This window comes from Osmerus mordax, chromosome 1 (assembly GCF_038355195.1).
Source record: "Osmerus mordax isolate fOsmMor3 chromosome 1, fOsmMor3.pri, whole genome shotgun sequence".
Classification (NCBI taxonomy): domain Eukaryota; kingdom Metazoa; phylum Chordata; class Actinopteri; order Osmeriformes; family Osmeridae; genus Osmerus; species Osmerus mordax.
The window spans coordinates 3,818,059-3,838,188 of record NC_090050.1 but is presented as its reverse complement, the minus strand read 5'-3'; the positions used below and the strand labels follow the sequence as shown (position 1 = coordinate 3,838,188).

The 20,130-nt window shown below is 43.9% G+C and overlaps 2 protein-coding genes across 2 annotated transcripts in view; both read right to left on the bottom strand.

Moving 5' to 3' along the window:
- Window positions 1-384: 384 nt before the first annotated feature.
- On the bottom strand, window positions 385-5,318 carry si:dkey-19e4.5 (UBA_like_SF and PTH2 domain-containing protein). The gene is made up of 7 exons (XM_067237291.1): window positions 5,102-5,318; window positions 3,999-4,112; window positions 3,698-3,769; window positions 3,508-3,582; window positions 3,270-3,367; window positions 2,199-2,313; window positions 385-1,961 (listed from the first exon to the last, which is right to left on the bottom strand). The coding sequence occupies exons 2-7, from the start codon at window positions 4,104-4,106 to the stop codon at window positions 1,875-1,877; spliced, it is 555 nt and encodes a 184-aa protein (XP_067093392.1). The 5' UTR covers window positions 4,107-4,112; window positions 5,102-5,318; the 3' UTR covers window positions 385-1,874.
- Window positions 5,319-7,115: 1,797 nt separating this feature from the next.
- plxnb1b (plexin b1b) overlaps window positions 7,116-20,130 on the bottom strand; it is a 71,956-nt gene continuing 58,941 nt past the window's right edge. Inside the window, exons 17-38 of the mRNA XM_067237280.1 lie at window positions 19,739-19,844; window positions 19,414-19,550; window positions 18,528-18,701; window positions 18,198-18,399; window positions 17,595-17,837; window positions 17,158-17,337; window positions 16,380-16,528; window positions 15,934-16,034; window positions 15,008-15,225; window positions 14,568-14,746; window positions 14,291-14,357; window positions 13,953-14,099; window positions 13,647-13,812; window positions 13,335-13,438; window positions 13,047-13,131; window positions 12,716-12,882; window positions 11,016-11,176; window positions 10,599-10,746; window positions 10,410-10,474; window positions 10,178-10,253; window positions 7,964-8,038; window positions 7,116-7,800 (exon numbers count right to left, since the gene is read on the bottom strand). Coding sequence (XP_067093381.1) covers window positions 7,696-7,800; window positions 7,964-8,038; window positions 10,178-10,253; window positions 10,410-10,474; window positions 10,599-10,746; window positions 11,016-11,176; window positions 12,716-12,882; window positions 13,047-13,131; window positions 13,335-13,438; window positions 13,647-13,812; window positions 13,953-14,099; window positions 14,291-14,357; window positions 14,568-14,746; window positions 15,008-15,225; window positions 15,934-16,034; window positions 16,380-16,528; window positions 17,158-17,337; window positions 17,595-17,837; window positions 18,198-18,399; window positions 18,528-18,701; window positions 19,414-19,550; window positions 19,739-19,844 — 3,055 coding nt within the window. The 3' untranslated portion in view covers window positions 7,116-7,695. The remainder of the gene's footprint in view (window positions 7,801-7,963; window positions 8,039-10,177; window positions 10,254-10,409; window positions 10,475-10,598; window positions 10,747-11,015; window positions 11,177-12,715; window positions 12,883-13,046; window positions 13,132-13,334; window positions 13,439-13,646; window positions 13,813-13,952; window positions 14,100-14,290; window positions 14,358-14,567; window positions 14,747-15,007; window positions 15,226-15,933; window positions 16,035-16,379; window positions 16,529-17,157; window positions 17,338-17,594; window positions 17,838-18,197; window positions 18,400-18,527; window positions 18,702-19,413; window positions 19,551-19,738; window positions 19,845-20,130) is intronic.

Here is a 20,130-nt window from a genome sequence, read left to right as displayed (position 1 = left end):
CCAGAACTAGTGAAGCATGTGACTTCATTTTTTTTTTCTGGAGAAGTATTTCCAAGTTTCCCAGCAACCATGCCAGACCAAGGCAGCCTTCCACAATACCTCTATTGTCAGTGCAGTGAACTAGCTACATTGCAAGTTATGTCACATGGGCCAGCTAACCAAGCAAGCAGCTACTCGCTTGAAATTCCATCTGCCCACCCCCACTGCTGGTTTGATACGTGGCATGCAGATCTATTCCAATTCATGAAATTACATCATGATACAAGTTTATAATCAAATATATGTCTGCTGTATACAAAATGTCACATCTTAACTAACTGTTCTCTAACATTGAAATGACATATTGCTTTAATATACCTAAAACAATAACAAAAGTCTGTGTCATTTAGTTGACCTGGAGGCATTTTATTTGTCTCCTCAATCTTTAAACAAATGAGTGGTAACACAGGGAGGTATCAAAGTGCTAAAACGTTACAGAGATTAATGTGGCCATTGATTTTCAAATGGTCATTTAAAGAAAAAATAAAACTTTCAATTAACTGTAACATGCACATTTTCCTTCAAATCATTCTGCAAAAATAATATTTTGCCACGAGAACACCTTGACTTGTCAACAGCTTAGAATGGCAACCCAACATCCAAATACAATTCCTTTGTCTAAACCAAAGAACAAGGAGAGTTAAGACACAATAGACATTTAAACTTTTAAGATTCTTTGTAAATGTTTAAGACCATAAGTGTGTGAACAACTGAATAATTTCACATTCATTGCAAATTCCATATTCTTCATTCATTTTAAAATTGTAACATTTTGATTTATTAACTCACCTAAGGCAAGTATACTAAAGACTGATCATGAACTAGAAGACCACATTTTAGTTTAACATTTTACTTGTGTAAATTGTTATACACAAGAATTAGCAGGAGTACATATGCTGGGTCACTGTAAGTATCAACACAAAATAAATTCTCATCCACAGTCTGTCACTCCCTCTCAAATGCTATCATGAAATACAAGTCAGTGTTATTTCAATGTAAATCCCAAATCTAGGAATTGTACCTTTCTGATAATGCGTCAACATTTTCCTTTTGCAAAAAGAAAATCAACAATGTAAGAAATTCCATCGGAAACAGTGCAGAATCATAAGAATGGCACACCAGATTATATATGGCCTTAATGGACATATTTAAACATAAAGATGGCCATTTGACTATGTAGTGTTTTAGTTTCTATAGGATAAGGGTCTTTGGGAGATAATGTTGCATACAAACACCATTTAATTTACACATAGAAAAAAATAACATTGAGTAGAGCACTCTTTGAGCAGTAACTTTTACAGGGAGATCCTAAATCTAGCAGGATTTCATAATGATTGAATATCTATCCCCTTAAATTACGATAACAACAGTAATGTACAATCACCAAAACACGCCAAATCATACCTTTAGCTGGGGAAAAATTACTATGGACGTCATGTTTTTTTTATATACCACATATACACTTTGATATGATAATCATATATAGTAACGGACTCTCCCTTTAACTAGTGGAATTTTCTCTTATCACCAAGATGTATGTCAACATGAATAGTAGTCCTGCCTTCAACAATGTAGTCTGCTCAAGGGACCAGTTCTCTTGACTCCCATCTGCTCCCCACAAATCTCCAGTCAGTGGCTTGGACAGGGAACGGAAGGGGAAAAAATGGCTGAGTGTTATTCTTTTGTTGTGGTTGGGTCATGTCTTTTTTTTCTCTTTTTTTGTTTTCCTTTTTTAACAGGTTGTTGTTACGCTCTTTCATGCCTCTTGCTGTGAAGGAATGCCTCCCTCTGCTGGTTGCCCCCAGCGGCATCACACAACTTTGCTGTTTAGTCCCTCAGAGCAGCTTTAGACTTCCAGTGACGTTGTTCACCATCTCCTCCTCCCCCATGATGGCCAGGACAGTACGGGAACCAGCCTCCACCTGCCAAAGGCCGGAGGTACGCAGGATTTAAGCGATTTAATGTTTGGTAGTTAACCACTGTGGTAGCATTAGAAAAGTACTCATATGGATCCAGTGACTGAACTATTTGATGTATCAGGATATATAATAATCATCTTTATTTACTTGGACGATTGTTGTTTATCATAAGGAACGAAAAGACAAATTAAGTTTGGGATAAAAGTGGCAATAGGGGTTAGGTAGATGCCATTGTCTTACCTGTGTGAGGCCAGCATCCTGGACCAGATAGGTGGGAAGGCTGAGGCTCATGGCCAGGGCCTGCAGCTCCAGGAGGTGAGCCATGTTGGTCCCCTGCACTACCACCTTCTTAGCCCTTCACAGACAGGCACATATGAGAAAACCACATAAAATAGATTAAATGCCGCCCTCAAATAAAAGCCGCCCTCGATTAAACGCTGAACCAAAAAAATCAGAAAACGGTTATTTAATTGGTTAAATTCAAACACAGTATTTATTACACAAGTAAATCACAAGTGTATTATGATTCCCTCGATGCCCTGGCAGACACAAGTGGCTTTCTTGCTACAGGTTTGAAGCTTGTTCTCCAAATCCACCGTGAAAACTTAACCCACAGTATAACGAGAAAATAAAGACCACATTAGCTTAATATGAACATACAAGGACATGCACAGCATGTAAATAACGTTCGCCAAAGTAAAATACAGACACAACAACATACATTGTTGGCTGCATGCTGTTCAGAGGGAATAGAGGTTTCCTTAGATCGCTAACATGCGATAACAACCTTAAACTTTTATCGGAGCATTAAATTGTCCGTGCTTCGCTTGCTGTTAGCTTGTCGACTCTCACGAGCGTTCCAAAAGGCCTTCAAAGCTAAAATGTAAAAGTTAAAGTGTAACAACGTTTCATGCTGCTTCAGATTTCCACACAATGTAGACATGCGCGGCTTAAATTTTATACTAGGCTTTGTGTTTAAGCCTCGTCTATTGTTTGTTTGTCTATGGCCACTGCAGCTGCAATTCTCTAAATCTCTCTTACTAATTAAACACCGCCCTCAAATAAACGCTGCACCAAAAATGATAATTTTGTAATAAACGAAGAAATACGGTACATGAAGTGCATACGCTACTGCCAACCTGTTGAAATGTATTCTGTCTGATGAAATTACAAAATTGTGGTCATTCCTTCAACTTTGAATGTTATTTGAATCAATCAACAACATTTGTATTTCCCTCTGATGTAACACCAGTTTAAATGGCACAAGAGAAGACCGCGCCAGACTCAAATGGATCCAGAGCGGGTTCTTACCCTCCGTGGTCCCATTTCCAGGCCATCTCCCGCCAGCTGTTCTTTTCCTGCAGTGCCTGGTAAAGTCCCACAGCGGCATGGCCCACCTGCGCTGCCACCTTAGGGATACAGCGTACACTCTTAGCCCTCACAGAGACAGAGACCACTCTTTACAAACCACCATTGTCAATTCTTTAGTCACATTATTTCTAAACCAAGAAGACGTTCAACAAAATGTTCCAACAATTTCTCAAAAGACCTTTCCGACACCCATGGCGAGTTCCATGTTCACCACAAACACCATCTTGAACATGAGGTCATCGTCTCCCTCCTCCTAGAACGAATAGATAAAAGAAGCAGGAAGTTGTTAATCGCAGGTCCAAGGCACAGAACAGCAGAGCTAATGTACCACGGTGTACCTGTGTGGACTAAGGCTATCTTATGGGCACCTCATTCTCCAGCTTGTTGAAGTAGTACATGGCAGCCTCTTCAGCAGATACATTTCGGGTGTGCAAGAGGGCCTGGGGACAGGAACAAACAACCTCTTTACTCCATTAGTTGTTGTTTTTTTGAGTGAGAGAATCAACAAGTAAAAGTTATGAACTGAAAAATATAATCGACATGAATTTAAGTGATTCAGTCAGGATGTGACATTTCATCTCCATTTCGCTCTAGGTAAGAGGCCCTTTGTTAGGACAGCCCAAGGAGGGCATGGGATAGCACCCTGTGAAGCTTTTTGACTTGCTTTACCTGCTTGGCAGCCTCCTCTGGGATGTCCAGCTCTCTCAGCTGCTGCAGGTACACAGGGTTGACCTCCTGCGAGCCAGAATCTGGGCCTGTCTGCTCAGAGGGCTCCATTGTTAGCTGAGGCAGCAAAAAAATGAAAAGTAAGAGTTGACTTGGAAATTGTTATTTGATATAAGCTTACTCTGAGACACAAAATTGTTGTAAAACTGGTTTTCGAATGAGCATGTCCAGAAAGCTAGTGGTAACTTGGTAGCTGAGATTCCACGGCAAGTGGTGTACACAGGTTGTTAGATCAACTGAGACACAATCATGACACTTTGTGTATCTAGATCGAGCAAAGACTATGTATTTCGTATTCTAGGCAAGGGTAGGCTTAAGCTTCGCTACTATCGCCGCCAAGCTTGCTAGCTATTCAACTAGGTAATTCGTTTTTCTAAAGATTACGTTTAATGGCAACTCATGCTAACTTGCAAACGTACTGCAGGTACTGCAGCAAGTCTGACAGGGATATTATTGACCATTATTCATGTGGGTATAACATCAGCCCCATGTCATGGTTACGCAATGCTAAGATTATATGACATTAATTTGAATCTTTATTTAGTATTTCGGTCGCAAGTCACGGAAGGCAAACGCTCTACAAAGCTGTCAGCCTTGGTAGAAATCAACTTCCTCTGATTGCCCCGACCGTGTAGACTCCAGCTTACTAGCTAGCATAGCTAGCCTAGTGTTACCCGTGCAATAGCTACCGTTCTGTAGCTAGCTTGTTACTTAACTTGATAGTGTAGCAATAGTTAGACGCTTAGTTGGTTACTGATCTTAGCAGCTAAAGCTAGGTCCAAGAAATGCTAGATAGCCTAGCCATTTAACAATGACTAAAACCTAGCTAGTCTAGCTAGGCTGCTACGTCTAGTACGTGCATTGCTAATACTTGGTGATGCAGCCCAATTAGTTATATGCATTAAAGGACTTGTAAGCAAATGCATATCCCAATTCAGAAAACAAACATAGTATGAAATGGAAGATGCATTAATTCAAGACTTGAGCTAGCTGGCTAGGGCTAGCATTATAGCAATACACCACCGCCGGGTAGCTGCCACTCCTACCTGGGCGTCGCAGCTAGCTTGTTAGCGTTAATTAGTGGGCTGAGAAAGCTTGCTTGAAAACCAGTATCTCCTTCTTCCTGAATCACTGCGTCAAAAACAGGTTGTTGTTTGTGGATAGATGACATTCATTTAAATGGAGCGGTGGTGAATTTCTCTCTTTACACCATTTTGTGTACCGAATTGCTGCTCCAAAGTAAGTCGGAAGCCATCAAATGTAAAGTCCTCTGACATCCTGTTCTTACTTTAAATAGGTTGTAAGGGGAAAATAAAATGAAAGATGCGTTCCACTTTCAATTCAGCAACATGTTACTCATCATGTCAATAAATAATCATTAAAAAAAGCAGATAAAAACAATTTTGAATACTTTATTTCTTCACCATCTGTAAGAATTTGCACATTATCTTATTAAACAGGTTAAGTTGCTACAAGTTACATTATTAAATCACTATGTACAAATGATATTAACAAACAAAATAAGAAACATCCTTAAAATTGCTCCTTGCAGAGCCTGCTCTACATAGCAGAACTTTATACACCCTAACAATAATTACATTTTTCCCTCAAATGACCCCCGTGTCCATCATACTCAGGTTTTATAGTCATCTACATTAAAAGCATAGGACAGTACAAATCATCCATTCAGATGAGCCATATTAGTTGCGTATGGTAAGTAGTGTGATAGCATTACTCTATGACTTGCTTACAATGTGTAATTTATGGGCATGGGTGTATATATACAGCAGAATAGAACTTAAGGGACCATGTTGAACAAATACATCCATCACACACTCTTGCCAAGGAGTTGTTTGGAAAACAACTTGTTTGGAGTACAGAAATAAGACACAGTTCACTGATAATTCTTCCTTAGGCCTTACAGTTTTTGGTCGCTATTCGTTGGAACACGTCGAGTGCATCCAGTGGTCTAAATTCTCCATTTTGTAAAGTCAGATAAGTAACACACACAACCTCAGATTGACTGGGCAAACATTTACCAGCTTCATATAAATATTACCAGAATTTGAGTTGATAAAATTATAAACACTTGTTGAATCTTAGACAAATGGCTGTATATCATATAAAACACAAAAACAGCAGTGTGCTTTATGGATAATTATAACAACATACCTGTCAAAAAGAAGTGTGTTTTAACATCCCCAGGTCATAGCATCCTTGAGTGTTTTGTATATAAAGAAGCAGTTCTATAAACATAGAAATTGTTTCCATCTAGTGTTCAATAAGAAAACTGCAACACAGATCCAGGCAGTTAAACCATACAAATTAAAACACTACAACAAAGCAAAGTGAGACATGACTCGTATTTTTCCTTGATGAAAATGTAAAAGAATGTGAAAAATATATAATGCAGAAAGGTGTACAGAGCTATGCCATAAATGTAATGGGGCATATACCTCTATGGTTCAATTCTAAAAAGCAATCCCATGTTGAGATTCTAGTGTCTTTCCAGTGATTGTTAGACTAGAAGTGTCAAAATATCAGCATACAACACCAACAAAACATCCACAAAAACATAATTAACTTGGTTTTCTGTACTTTCTAAAAGACAGCCTCTTGCTTGGAGTACCTTTCAGCATTCTGCTGAAACTTGAAAACATTCTTGACCACATTGTTCTCTTCCCTATAGTTTTGTGACATAATGAACAACACGGGAAAAACTGATGGACTTCATCAAATGGTTACCGCCACAACTATTCCACCTTTCAGCACTGCCCGAATCAATTGTGAAAAGATATAAAAATGATGATTGAGAGCTGTGTGTGCGCATCAGTCTTTCAACACTCCCAACTCATGCTATGCAATTCCACCATTTAAACGGATATGTGCTAGCAGTACCTGTTGGTCAGGATATGTGTATAAATAAAAATGTGAGCATTTAAATAACATAAATCTATAAGAGAAAAGTATTGTGATGTATTATGGTAAACTGAGGTAAAGCAAGGTGATACAGCATCTAAGCCCCTATGCTTTTCATAGTAAATGTATTTTCTTGTAACATGGCAGAATGTTTAGAAACTAGCCTTAGAGTTTAGTTTGAACTCTGACACTGAACCCTTTGCACACCTGGGTCAAGAAGAGGTAGATGTCACAGAAGGGCAGACGTCCAGCGGTGGGTAATAAAAAGTGACAAACAAAATCCTTGCCCTGTGTGTGTGTTTATTCACAACAGCGGTCACGTCCACCGCACAGGAACCTGTGGAGTTTGGAGCTCCATGGTCAACTCTTAGAATTTTTTTTTGTGTGTTCCATTCACTTCCAAATCCATTGCACTCCAAAGTCAGTCAAGGCTTGCGGAACACCCAGTTCACCCCATGATCCTTGGAGTGGTAAAGGGGGGTAACTCAGTCCATTGCCACCTCCTTGGACCCCTTCTCCCACAAAAGAGTAAGTTACTTTTTGTCCATCAGTCTATCCTTCTCCATTTATTTGTCCATCAATTCCTCTTCTCCCTGCTCCCTCTTTTCTCCTCATTAGACCCATCCCTAGAGTGTAAACCTACAGTGTGTGCTCACTGTCTAACTTATTTGGGTCTAACCCCCTCCCCCCTCCTCCGCCGAGCAACTCTGGCGCTCCTCTGTCACAAGTCGGTGACCTTGTTCTCCACAGCGGCGGCTATCTGCTGGAGCCGGTAGCCCAGCTGCATCTTCTGGGCAGTGGTGTCCTCCTCTAATGCTGTGATGATCTGGGATGGAGAGATGGGGAGGGAGAGAGAGAGAAGGAAGGAAGGATGAAAGCAAGAACAAAAGATAAGATGGAAGGAAAGGAAAAAAAAAAGAAGAGTAAACTTGTTATATATCCTGCCAGCAGTGACAGGGAAGAACACAGATGCAAGTCAGAAGACTCACCTGGTCATAGTACTTGTTGATGTACTTATACAGCTCGTGCAGGGCGACAAGGTAATTTAACTCGCCTGAGTAATTCTGGGGGGGAAAAATTTAAGAAAAAAAGATTTGCGCACATATACAGTTAGGTCCATAAGTATTTGGACATTGACACAATTTTGATCATTTTGGCTCTGTATACCACCACAATGGATTTGAAATGAAACAATCAAGATGTGCTTTAAGTGCAGACTTTCAGCTTTAATTTCAGGGTATTTACATCCAAATCAGGTGAACGGTGTAGGAATTACAATACATTTTATATGTGGCCCCCCCCTTTTTAAGGGACCAAAAGTAATTGGACAATTGGCTGCTCAGCTGTTCCATAGCCAGCTGTATGTTATTCTCTCATAAAGGGAGTTCGTTATTTCATTGTCAAGGAGCAGATAAAAGGTCTAGAGTTCATTTCAAGTATGGTATTTGTCTTTGGAATCTGTTGCTTTCAACTCTCAATATGAAGTCCAAAGAGCTGTCACCATCAGTGAAGCAAGCCATCGTTAGGCTGAAAAATCAAAACAAACCTATCAGAGAGATATCAAAAACATTAGGTGTGGCCAAATCAACTGTTTGGTACATTCTTAAAAAGAAAGAACGCACTGGTGAGCTCAGCAACACCAAAAGACCCGGAAGACCACGGAAAACAACTGTAGTGGATGAAAAACCCCTTCACAACAGTTGGCCAGATCAAGAACACTCTCCAGGAGGTAGGCATATCTGTGTCAAAGTCAACAATTAAGAGAAGACTTCACCAGAGTAAATACAGAGGGTTCACCACAAGATGTAAACCATTGGTGAGTCTCAAAAACAGGAAGACCAGATTAAAGTTTGCCAAAAAACATCTAAAAGAGCCTGTACAGTTCTGGAACAACATCCTATGGACAGATGAGACCAAGATCAACTTGTACCAGAATGATGGGAAGAGAAGAGTATGGAGAAGGGAAGGAACTGCTCATGATCCAAAGCATACCACCTCATCAGTGAAGCATGGTGGAGGTAGTGTTATGGCGTGGGCATGTATGGCTGCCAATGGAACTGGTTCCCTTGTATTTATCGATGATGTGACTGCTGACAAAAGCAGTAGGATGAATTCTGAAGTGTTTCGGGCAATATTATCTGCTCAGATTCAGCCAAATGCTTCAGACCTCATAGGACGGCGCTTCACAGTGCAGATGGACAATGACCCGAAGCATACTGCGAAAGCAACCAAAGAGTTTTTTAAGGCAAAGAAGTGGAATGTTCCGCAATGGCCAAGTCAATCACCTGACCTAAATCCAATTGAGCATGCATTTCACTTGCTAAAGACAAAACTGAAGGGAAAATGCCCCAAGAACAAGCAGGAACTGAAGACAGTTGCAGTAGAGGCCTGGCAGAGCATCACCAGGGACGAAACCCAGCGTCTGGTGATGTCTATGGGTTCCAGACTTCAGGCTGTCATTGACTGCAAAGGATTTGCAACCAAGTATTAAAAGTGACAATTAGATTTATGATTATGTTAGTTTGTCCAATTATTTTTGGTCCCTTAAAAAGGGGGGGGCCACATATAAAATGTGTTGTAATTCCTACACCGTTCACCTGATTTGGATGTAAATACCCTGAAATTAAAGCTGAAAGTCTGCACTTAAAGCACATCTTGATTGTTTCATTTCAAATCCATTGTGGTGGTATACAGAGCCAAAATGATGAAAAATGTGTCAATGTACTTATGGACCTAACTGTACATACAGTCTGTTTTACATATCTTAAAACCTTCAAATCTACCTCATGCAACAAGTGATTACTAAAGTTAGACCTGAGACACTTCACCTTTCACAGTTCTCTGACCTTTATGATCAACATTGTGCCGTTTCTCCTTGCGGATTAACCCTTGTGCTGCCTTCGGGTCACATGACCCAAAGGTTCATAACGAACCATCGTTGTGTTTACCCAATTTTACCCAATACAAAAACAAATAAAAATCATTTTCTTTTAACCTTCGCAATGTGGAGGGTCTGAGACAGCCCGACGGTTAAAAGAAAATGCTTCACTTTGTTTTTGTATGCGGTAAAGTTGTCGCAATATGACGGTGGGTCACAATGACTGATGGGTCAGAATGACCCGAAGAGAACACAAGGGTTAAGAAAGTTTGTTTTTGTCTTTCCATATATTATTATCTGTGTAAGGCCAGTGTGCTCCACCTACCCTGGACAGTTCTGCTAGGGCAGAGTTCATCTCCTGGTCGCTGGCTGATATCGTTTGCCTGATGTCAGCGTAGTATCTACAGAATGTGAACACATGTGCACACACATCAGTCAGCCAGATGGTTATGTTTAAAATATACCTTTAAAACTGTAGTCCTTTATTCTATTGCTGACTCACAAGATGGTTGGAATTAAATGCAAAATTAAAATAACAGATTAACAGACTCAGTCACCTTTCCACCATCTGCTTATAGCGGGGAATGTCTCTGGCATACAGCAGTTTGTTAATGGGAGAGTCCTAAAGGTGTTAAATGAGTGAGAAAGCAGAGGTAAAGAAAGTGAAAAACAATGTGAGCAGAAAAAAGCAAGGAAGAACAAATTTTTACAAAAAACTAAAATCCCCCCCCCCTCCACTTCCTCACCCTCCCCAGCTTGTGCTCAGCGAGGGTGCAGGAGTCCATGAAGGTCTGGGAGATGACGGAGAGCACAGCGTCAACGTGGTCAGATGCCTGGACATCGAAGATGAACTGGGGGTTCTTCACTATGTTGATCCAGAACCTCAGAGGAAGACTGGAGGGGGGGTAGAGAGAGGAAGAGAGAGAGGGAGAGAGGAGAAAGGAGAGGGAGAAAAGAAGGGAATGACAAAATGAACGAGAGGGGGAGGGGTATAAAGATGAAGGGATAGAGATTGTCATATGATCGGGGAGGGATGGAGAGAAAGTGAGTGAGGGATAGAGAGAGACAAAAAAGAAACTGTGAGATAATAGTAAAACAAATATGAGAGGAATAAGGCAAGAACTTGTACATGTATGAGTAAATGTTTGAGTGTGTGCGCACACCTGTTGGTCTTCCAGATGTGGATCGTCTCGGGGTCGGATATGCCGTGGTGGCCTGCCTGGTCGTCCAGCAGGTCGAAAAAGTACTTGACCGCCAGGGGTACGGGCCGACTGGTGCTCAGGATCACTGTGAACAGGTCGTCCACAAACTTCTGGAGAGTTCCCTGGAGAGAGAAAGAGAGACAAGTATGGAAAGGGAGGGAGAGGAAGTGGGAGGGGGTGAAAGAGCAGGAGGGGGAGAGAGACAGAAGGAAAGAATAGAGAAAAGTGTGAAGTTGGGTATTGTGGTGCAATACAGATGGTCTACCTTTAATAACTACAGCTGTCGGAAGTAGATTCAAGGTTGTAAGGTATCTATCATGGGACTGAGTGTGTATGTACATGTGACATGCATGTACATACACACGACATATTGTCCCTACCCTTAAGGAGATCAGGCCAAAGGGGTAGTTTTTCTACATTTAGTCATTTAGCAGACAATCTTATCCAGAGCGACTTACAGTCAGTAGAGGGACATTCCCCCCGAGGCAAGTACAGTGAAGTGACTTACCCAAGGACACAAAGTAATTTTGCTCGAACCGGCAACCTTCTGATTAATAGCCCGATTCCCTAACCGCTCAGCCATCTGACCCTTCTCTAAGATGGCATGTAGTTCACCATGTTTTTATTTTATTTAGATTTTTTTTATTTAACCTTTATTTAACCAGGCAGAATCATTTAAAAACAAATTCTTATTTATAAAGATGGCCTGGCAAAAAGCAAAAGCTTTTTGAGGGAGAGGGGAAGGGGGCTATGGAATAAAAATCTGGTTAAAAGCATAACGGCACACAACCACAGCAGTACAACATACAGAAGAAAAACATGTTCAGTTTACAAGCAATGCAATTACTGGGCCTGCAGTTTCTCATCAGTCTAACCCAGGTCGTATAACTCTTGGTTAGTTTCTAAATTAATAAATCTTAACCATATATAAGCATTGTGACAAATCTGGTAGAAATTGAGCACAACAGCAAAAACAGCTAGGCTCAGTTTAACTATGATGCATGATTTATTAAAAAAAGTGATGGAATAACAACGTTTTTAATACCAGCCGTGCTTAAGACGGCTAAATCTATAGAAAATGTTCAGCAGTCCTCTTAGTTCCTTTCCAAACATTTGAACTACTCATAATTACCAACAAACAGGTGTTGGCAATAAATGGATGTAGCCTACCCATCCATATGGACATAACAACTTGACAATTAAGACTGCGAACTGTAAGGTTTGTAGCTGGAAGTTTGTGCACTGAAGCTATGTTGCATTGACTAATGTGGGCCCAAATCCATCAAAACACTCATCACAAATTAACAATAAGATACATTTATAATAACAATCCTATCAAAGATGTGTATGATGTCTGTGTGTGTGGTGTGTATGGTCTGTGTGTGTATGCGTGGTGTGTGTATGATGTCTGTGTGTGTGGTGTGTATGGTCTGTGTGTGTATGCGTGGTATGTGTGTAGGATGTCTGTGTGTGTGGTGTGTATGGTCTGTGTGTGTATGCGTGGTGTGTGTGGTGTGTATGGTCTGTGTGTGTATGCGTGGTATGTGTGTATGATGTATGTGTGTGTGGTGTGTGTGTGTGTGTGTGTATGCGTGGTGTGCTGTGTGTGAATGCGTGGTGTGTGTATAGGATGTCTGTGTGGTGTGTGCATGCTTCCCTACCTTCATGGAGAGCAACCGTGTGAGGTAGATCTCTGGTATGGCCTTGGCCCTCTCCCTCTCCCTCAGGCTTCCCCGGCGGTGCTTGGGCAGCTCGGGCTCCTCGCTGGCCTTCACCAGGTGCCACAGCCTCACGCCGCCCTCGTCCGCATCCTCCAGCATGGGCGTCTCTGTGGGGGTGGAGAGATACAGCACGGATGAGGGGGTTGGGGGATTCAGAGGTTGGCGTGTGTGTGTGTTGGGGGGAGGGCGTTTAAATGCAATTCTTATGTCAGTTCGATCCCCCTGTATTATTTTGACTTCCGTTATTGTCGTTAGGAGAGAGAGGATTTACTTTCTCCGGCCACGTAGTCGTGGCTGTCATGGTGGATGTGTTTGGTGTGGCGCGGGACCAACGCAACCGTGGCGCCGTCTGGAACCTGAGGAACAACAACAGTTCCATACCCTTTAGGAACTCTTTAATCAAAACTCTGCGAACTGTAGAATAAAACACATCTAAATAATGTAATAAAAGTCAAATAATAAAGTGCAAAAAATAATACATGTAGGACTCATAAGGTAAAAACTTTTCTGTTTCGAATGCAAATCTTTATGCTATTTTGTAATGGCTTCAAAAACCTACCTTGTAGTGCTGGAGTGTGTTGAGCCGTTTCCAGTTGCCCTGGACAACTGATGTTAGGTCCTCATCCGAAAGGATCAGGTGACCTGCTACTCCAGACCTCCACTCTGAAACGTTACAACACACACACACACACACACAGCGTCAGATACGACATGTGTGCTAAAAGTGCATCTCTATTTACATCCACTGTACATACACAATATACACACATAAATACATACATAGGTGTATTAGTGAGCGTTTGAGTGTGAATTTAAGGATTTGCGAGCTAACACGACACGTGTCTGTGGGTGTGTGCGCGCGAGTCCTCACCCAGGTCCAGAGAGTCTGTGTGGGGCCGGTGGGAGAACGAGGTGCCCTTGTACACCTGCTCCAGCAGCTTCTCCTTCACCTGGGTGATGGTGTCACAGTCCAGCACCTTGGAGGGCAGGGGCTGGGTCTCGTTTACCCCCCCGCCCTGCATCAGCACGTTCAGAGTCTGGAGTGTGGGGAAGGGCGATTAGGACCGGAGAGAGATACATAGGACGTGTCAATATAAATTAACCTGTACTCCACGTGTAAATCAGTCTTCGATGGTCCGTTTTAGGCGATTGTGTGTGTGTGCGCGCGTCTCCTCACCAGGGTGCGGTACTCCACGTCCTCTCGGAGCAGGCGGTTGTCGTTGAGGGTATACTTGGCTTTCCCCGTCACCGCGTCAACAGGACCCTTGTCCACCTGGTGCTTGATGGCTCTGAACAGCATATACAAAGACTCCCCTGCAGAGTCCTGGGTGAGGAGACAAGAAACAACGTTAGAAGCTAGCATAGCGGGGTCAAGGTCAGTGAAATATAAATAAATGTCAGTTGTCCCTACAACCAGGCTAGCTGTGGCTGAGGCTAGCATATTTGTAGTGAACTTTTTTGTAAGTGTATCAAGATGAGCGGCCGTGTCTGAATGAGTTTTTCAAAAGCACACACCCTGAGGAAGGCATAGAGACAGATGGACATCCAGTTGGTCAGCAACTTTTCCACAACCGTCTCTGTTCTGTGAGGACAAAACAAAAACAAAAATCTAAGTTCAACCCCAGCAACGGAGCAATGACATTCACTGAACCATACTTTTTGTACAGATTCTATTTAAAACATACTTTTTGGCCTATGCTCATCTCTCTCGGTCATTCTCTCTTTTGTTGGTCAAACAGGCATAGACATCACACCACACCACACACCCCCATCCTCTTCCTGTCGGTCGTACCTGCGCAGCATCAGTTTGGGGTTCTTGGCCACGTACTGCTCCACCAGGTCGTTGAGCAGCGTTTTTAGGATATCAGTGAAGTACTCCAGTTTGCCGTGCAGTGCCACCGTGAGGAGGGAGGCCACGTAGGCTCGGTCCCGCGGGGAGAAAGTCCTCTGGCTCTCCAAGGTGTGGATAAACTGACAGAGGGAACAAAGAGGAGGGCCGGAGAGGAGAGATTGTTAGCTTCTGGTGGTTGGCTAAAATGCCGTTCTTCTTGGTGGATGAACCAGTGTGTGTGTGTGTGTGGGTGTGTGTCTGTGTGTGTGTGTGTGTGTGTGTGCCACACCACCACTACCATTGCCATGTTCTCTTTACTTTCTTTCTGTACGTCTGTTCGGAACAACAGAGGGTCTCTGGACTAGGTGGAACCTGACAGAGTTCCCGCCCCGTCCCCCTACCTTGGTGAGGAACAGCTTGCTGTTGAGCAGGTTAGACAGCTGCAGCAGGCCCTGCTCGACCGTCTGCCTGCGACACTCCTGCACATCCAGCCCTCGCCGCAGCGGGGACTCCCGGTGGCCCGGGAAGAAGATGCGCTCGGCGTACGCCCGGTAGTCCAGGAAGGGGATGCCCGAGCCCACCAGGTCACTGGACATGTCCATCATCTCTGTCATCAGATCTGAAGGCCGGGGTCAGAGGCGTGGTCTTAAAATAATGTTTTTTGTTTTGTTTGTTTTTTCCAATGGTGTGGACCACATGTGTAGCTTCGTAGTTTAGGAAAACCAATGTGTAGACAACTAAATAATCTATCCTTTCGTCTCTAGAATAGAAATAATAATAATAATAATTTTGTACAAATCTGGCAGACACTTTTATCCAAAGCGATGTACAGTGGGGGATTTGAACCTGGGACCTCTTAATCTGCAGTTGAATGCTCTCCCACTGAGCTGTACCAATACCCGAATGTTGAAGTTGAAACAAAATGCTAGTGGGCTGTATCAGGAACATTGAAAACAGTGACTGTTTACATTGGAAGGCGAGTTTCTAAAATTAGACTCGGAAGCAGGCTGGAACCTGGGAGACATCCAGTACTTTATGTAATGAGATCATTTTGTGAAGTCTGTCCGAAAACAAAACGGATCCGTCCGCATGAGACGGATAAATAAACACCAAGGGGCTTCTCAAGCCTCTACTTTTCTACTTCCTCAACATTTCCATCCCTGTTTTTCTTTCGTTCTTCTTCATCGTATTGGAGTCCTTTGCCTATTCCTTAAGGATATTTTTTGTCCTTTTCATATTTTCATCTCCCCACATCTTTCCCTCACTCTCCTTCTAACCCCCTTCCATTTTTGTCCCTAGGGTCAAGTCCTCCACGATATGCCCTCACCGGTGAACTCCTTCTTGCAGCGGTCTCTCACACTGGTCTCTAAGTTCTCAAGCTGGATCTGCACCTTCTTATAGTCCCTCAGGGCCTGCTTACTCTTCCTCCTGAGAGAGAGAGAGAGAGAGAGAGAGAGAGAGAGAGAGAGAGAGAGAGAGAGAGAGAGAGAGAGAGAGAGAGAGAGAGAGAGAGAGAGAGAGAGAGAGAGAGAGAGAGAGAGAGAGAGAGAGAGAGAGAGAGAGAGAGAGAGAGAGAGAGAGAGAGAGAGAGAGAGAGAGAGAGAGAGAGAGAGAGAGAGAGAGAGAGAGCGAAAGAGAGAGAGAGAGAGCGAGCGAGCGAAAGAGAGAAAAGAGTATGGAAAAACAAAGTAAATAGAATGTTATCTTTCAGTATAGAAACGCCTGAGACACATGTACAGATATATATTATCAACACACAGAAAAAACCTTCACCTGTATATGAGCACGATGATGAGGACAATGAGGGCGACTATAGAGGCCCCTACCCCCACCCCCACCTGGGCCTCCAGGGGGAACGTTGCAAGGCTGAGGGTGTCATACTGAACCCTCCCTAGTGAGAAGTTCAGGTTCCCCATCTGGACCTGCGACACACACACACGCATACACATGGGTCAGCTTGTGGATAAAACATTTCTGGTTACAGGTTGTGATGAAAATAAGCAACTCTGTTCACAGAGCAAGATAGCTACTTTAACGATATAGCCTACAGCAATCTGCTTTCGAGTAACCCCTTAAAGGCAGGGTAGGCAATGTTGTTGAGAAGCACTTTTTGTCATATTTGCCGAAGGTAACTATACGTCTTGATAGCAACCAATATATCTAAAGGTTTGACAGTACTATGAAATCATTCCGACATCTGTGGGCGTCACAATACTGTAATAAACACAACCAATCATTAAGGGACTAAGGCATTAATCCTGACTATTGATTGGACATGCTACCTGTCTGTCTACCTACCTACCTGTGCACACTCTGCACCTCCACTCAATGCTCATTACTGTAGTTTTGTGGGAGTGTCTTTGAAGGGAGGAGGTAGGATATTTTGGTTTGAATCGTGTACAACTTGCCTACCCTGCCTTTAAGAGTTATTTAAACTGGATATAATCATAGTATATGACACACGCAATGTTGTTTTTCGGTTTTGTGTATTTTTCTTTGCACAGTGTCACCACTGTGGCCCTGTGAGTGTAATGACGTAGAGTTGACTCACTGTGAATTCGGGCAGTGTGTCACCGCCCTCGCGTTTCCTCCCTGTTCCTCCGGGGGCGGGCTGCAGGGGCGGGGGCTCGCAGTAGAGGTGGTTCCTGGTCAGGGTCTTCACCGCGCACACCCCCTCGCCTACCAGCACCACCACCTCATCCTTAGAGATTGCCAGGTCCAGGTTCTCACCCTGGGGTGGGGTGGACAAGGAGAAGGAAAGAGAAAAAAAGGAGGGAGGAGAGGGAGAGAAAGAGTGAGAGAGACAGAAGTAAGAAGAGAAGGCCATGATGAGGGAGAGAGCATACGTGAGGAAGCTTCCATCCCTCATTTCTACCAGCTACAACGCAATTAGCAGACCACTGCAAAAACTCCCTTTCTCTAACTGAACTCCAAACAATCCACAAAGAGCTCATCGCCACTTAGCCGCAGAGTTCCCCTAGTACCGACCTCCAGCTGAATAAAGCTGCCAGGGTTGTAGCGGTAGGGCTGGAGAGGGTCGTGCTGGTTGAGGGGGTGCAGGACAGGGTCGGGTTCGTACAGGAAGCCCTGGGGGCTGACGGCACCGAATGGGAAGCGCAGGTTGTCCAGGAGAAAGTCCACAGCCACCTGGGAGCCCCAGACCGAGGCCACGACGGCTGGGCTGCGACACAGGACTAGGGAGGAGGAGTTGACCTCGCAGCGCTCCACGTACTGGAGGGAGAGGAGGGCAGACAGAGGAGAGGAAGGAAGGTAGGGAAGGAAGGACATGGAAAGGAAGGGAAGGAGAGAGAGGAGAGGAGGGACGAGAGAGATAAAGAAGGAGGGAAGGGGGCAAAGAGGAAGAGAAGAAGGAAAGCAGGGCCAAGGGAGGGACAGATGGAGGGGAAAGGATGAGAGAGGGAGTGAAGGGGGAGAGAAAAAGAGAGGGAGGAGAGAGGACAAAGATGAAAAATACAAAGATAAATCTTTTGGATGATTCTTTTCTGTACAGGTGAGGTATAAATTTAGGGGGAATTGACATTTTTGCAATTCTTTGCTCCAAACTACCCAAAAGCATAGAAACACACCAACCTGCTTGAGTAAGCAAGCAGGATCCCCAGGGCAGTCAACCTCAGGCACCATCCTACGACGCCTGCCCCCCACCTTCTCCTGCTCCCCTCCTCCACTCCTCCTCCTCCTGGTCAGGGACTGGTAGGGAGAGACGGTCACCACCATCCTGGGATCCTGGACCACATCCAGATTGTGGCCCGACACGAAGATCAGACGACCGCCACTGAACACACACAATATTTTTTTTAGTACCTTTGAAGACCACAGAACCATCCAAGGATTTTGTTTATCAGACTTAAGTTGCGAAATGGACAAAAGCTATTGCCGACACACACACACACACACACTCACCCAAGGAAGCTCTTTGCAGGAGCGGCGTTGGTGATGTTGGGGTCAGGGGTGTAGCGGTAGGGCATGTCATGGAGGTGACGGTGACTGTTGCTGTAGTGAAGCGTCACACGATGCTCGCTTGTCCTGTTGCTGCTGCCTGTAACACACACCACACTGGACTCCTGCACTGAGGATCTGGTAGAGAGGCGGTAGGAGAGGGAGAACCAAGACACAACCAAAAGACAGAGAGATACTGAGTATCGTTTTGATCATATTTCGTTCTTAGAATAGAGGTTCTTGCACTTATGCCGTCCATTTCAACCCAAAATATTTCTCAAATATTCATCAACAGGATATAGCTGTACGTTAGATGTGCATTTGTTCATTTAGAAGAGACTTAAATCCAAAGGAACATATCAAACATGCATATAGTGAAGTGGAGTGGTAAATGGACTGCATTTATATAGCGCTTTTCTACCTTAGCGGCACTCAAAGCGCTTTACAATGTTTGCCTCTCATTCACCCATTCATACTCACACTCACACATACCGATGGCAGCGAGCTACCATGCAAGGCGCCGGCCTGCCCATCGGGAGCAACTTGGGGTTCAGAGTCTTGCTCAAGGATACTTCGGCACATGACCAAAGAAGAGTCGGGGATCGAACCGCCAACCTTGCGATTAACAGACAACCCTCTCTACCCCCTGAGCCACAGCCGCCCCAGGTGGTTCCCTAGTTAATACCAAAGAACCATCTGCGCTGTTCGAGACACGGTGCGACCACATCTCAGATCCGTTGCATAATTTCACAGAAGCAGCTGTATCAAACTGACTGAATAAACAGGTATACCATATGCAGTCATTGGTGTGTTTGATGTGTGTGTTGTGTAGTGACATGAGTCCACTCACATGGAACAGGGCACCCCTCCCACAGTGACGGTGAGGTCAGCGGGCCGACCAGTCAGTAGGTTCCTCCCCGTGATGGTCAGGGACGTGCCCCCTGCCTTGGGACCCCTCTGTGGGGTCACTTCCATCAAGAAGGGATCCTGGAGAGTGAGGGGTTAGGAGGAGGGTGCTGTTCAGATATTGATGATTGTTATTTTCATCGCCAGTAACGTCATTCCAATGAATACCTTTGGGTTGGTTTTCAGATGTATTGATGATTCATAGTGAATACATGGTTTTGTGCATCGCTTTGCATGTGCATTCGCTGTACGTGTGTGTGCGTGCTTACCTGGTAGCTGAATCTCTGGCTGGAGAGGCCAAATTCTCCCCCACTCACTTCTACAGACACCTGGCCAATCTTCTCTCCTCCACTGGCTTTGGTCCGACACACAATCCTATGGTAGCACACATACAAAGTTATTATTCAATAATGGTCCAAGTCAAAACACACACAAGGCTGTAAGTCCTGCATGGTTCATGGACGCAAATACCCTCAAATGAAGTCTGACTATCTGCACTTGAAACTCAAATCAATACACTCCTGTTTACAGTGTGAAGTACATTTGCTCCTGTAACAGACAAGGACATGCACTCACACCCACTGTCTCTTTTACGCACGCACGCACACACACACCAGAGTGTGTGGCCTGCTGTCTGCCGCTACAAGTGCTGTTTGTGTCA

Bases quoted from the DNA above. Each gene is read 5' to 3' on its own strand.
- si:dkey-19e4.5 (XM_067237291.1), bottom strand. From the start codon at position 4,106: ATGGAGCCCTCTGAGCAGACAGGCCCAGATTCTGGCTCGCAGGAGGTC. The intron at 3,583-3,697 runs GTGCCCATAAGA...TATTCGTTCTAG, and splicing joins TCAACAAGCTGGAGAATGAG to GAGGAGGGAGACGATGACCT. The intron at 2,314-3,269 runs GTAAGAACCCGC...CTGTCTGTGAAG, and splicing joins TGGAAATGGGACCACGGAGG to GGCTAAGAAGGTGGTAGTGC.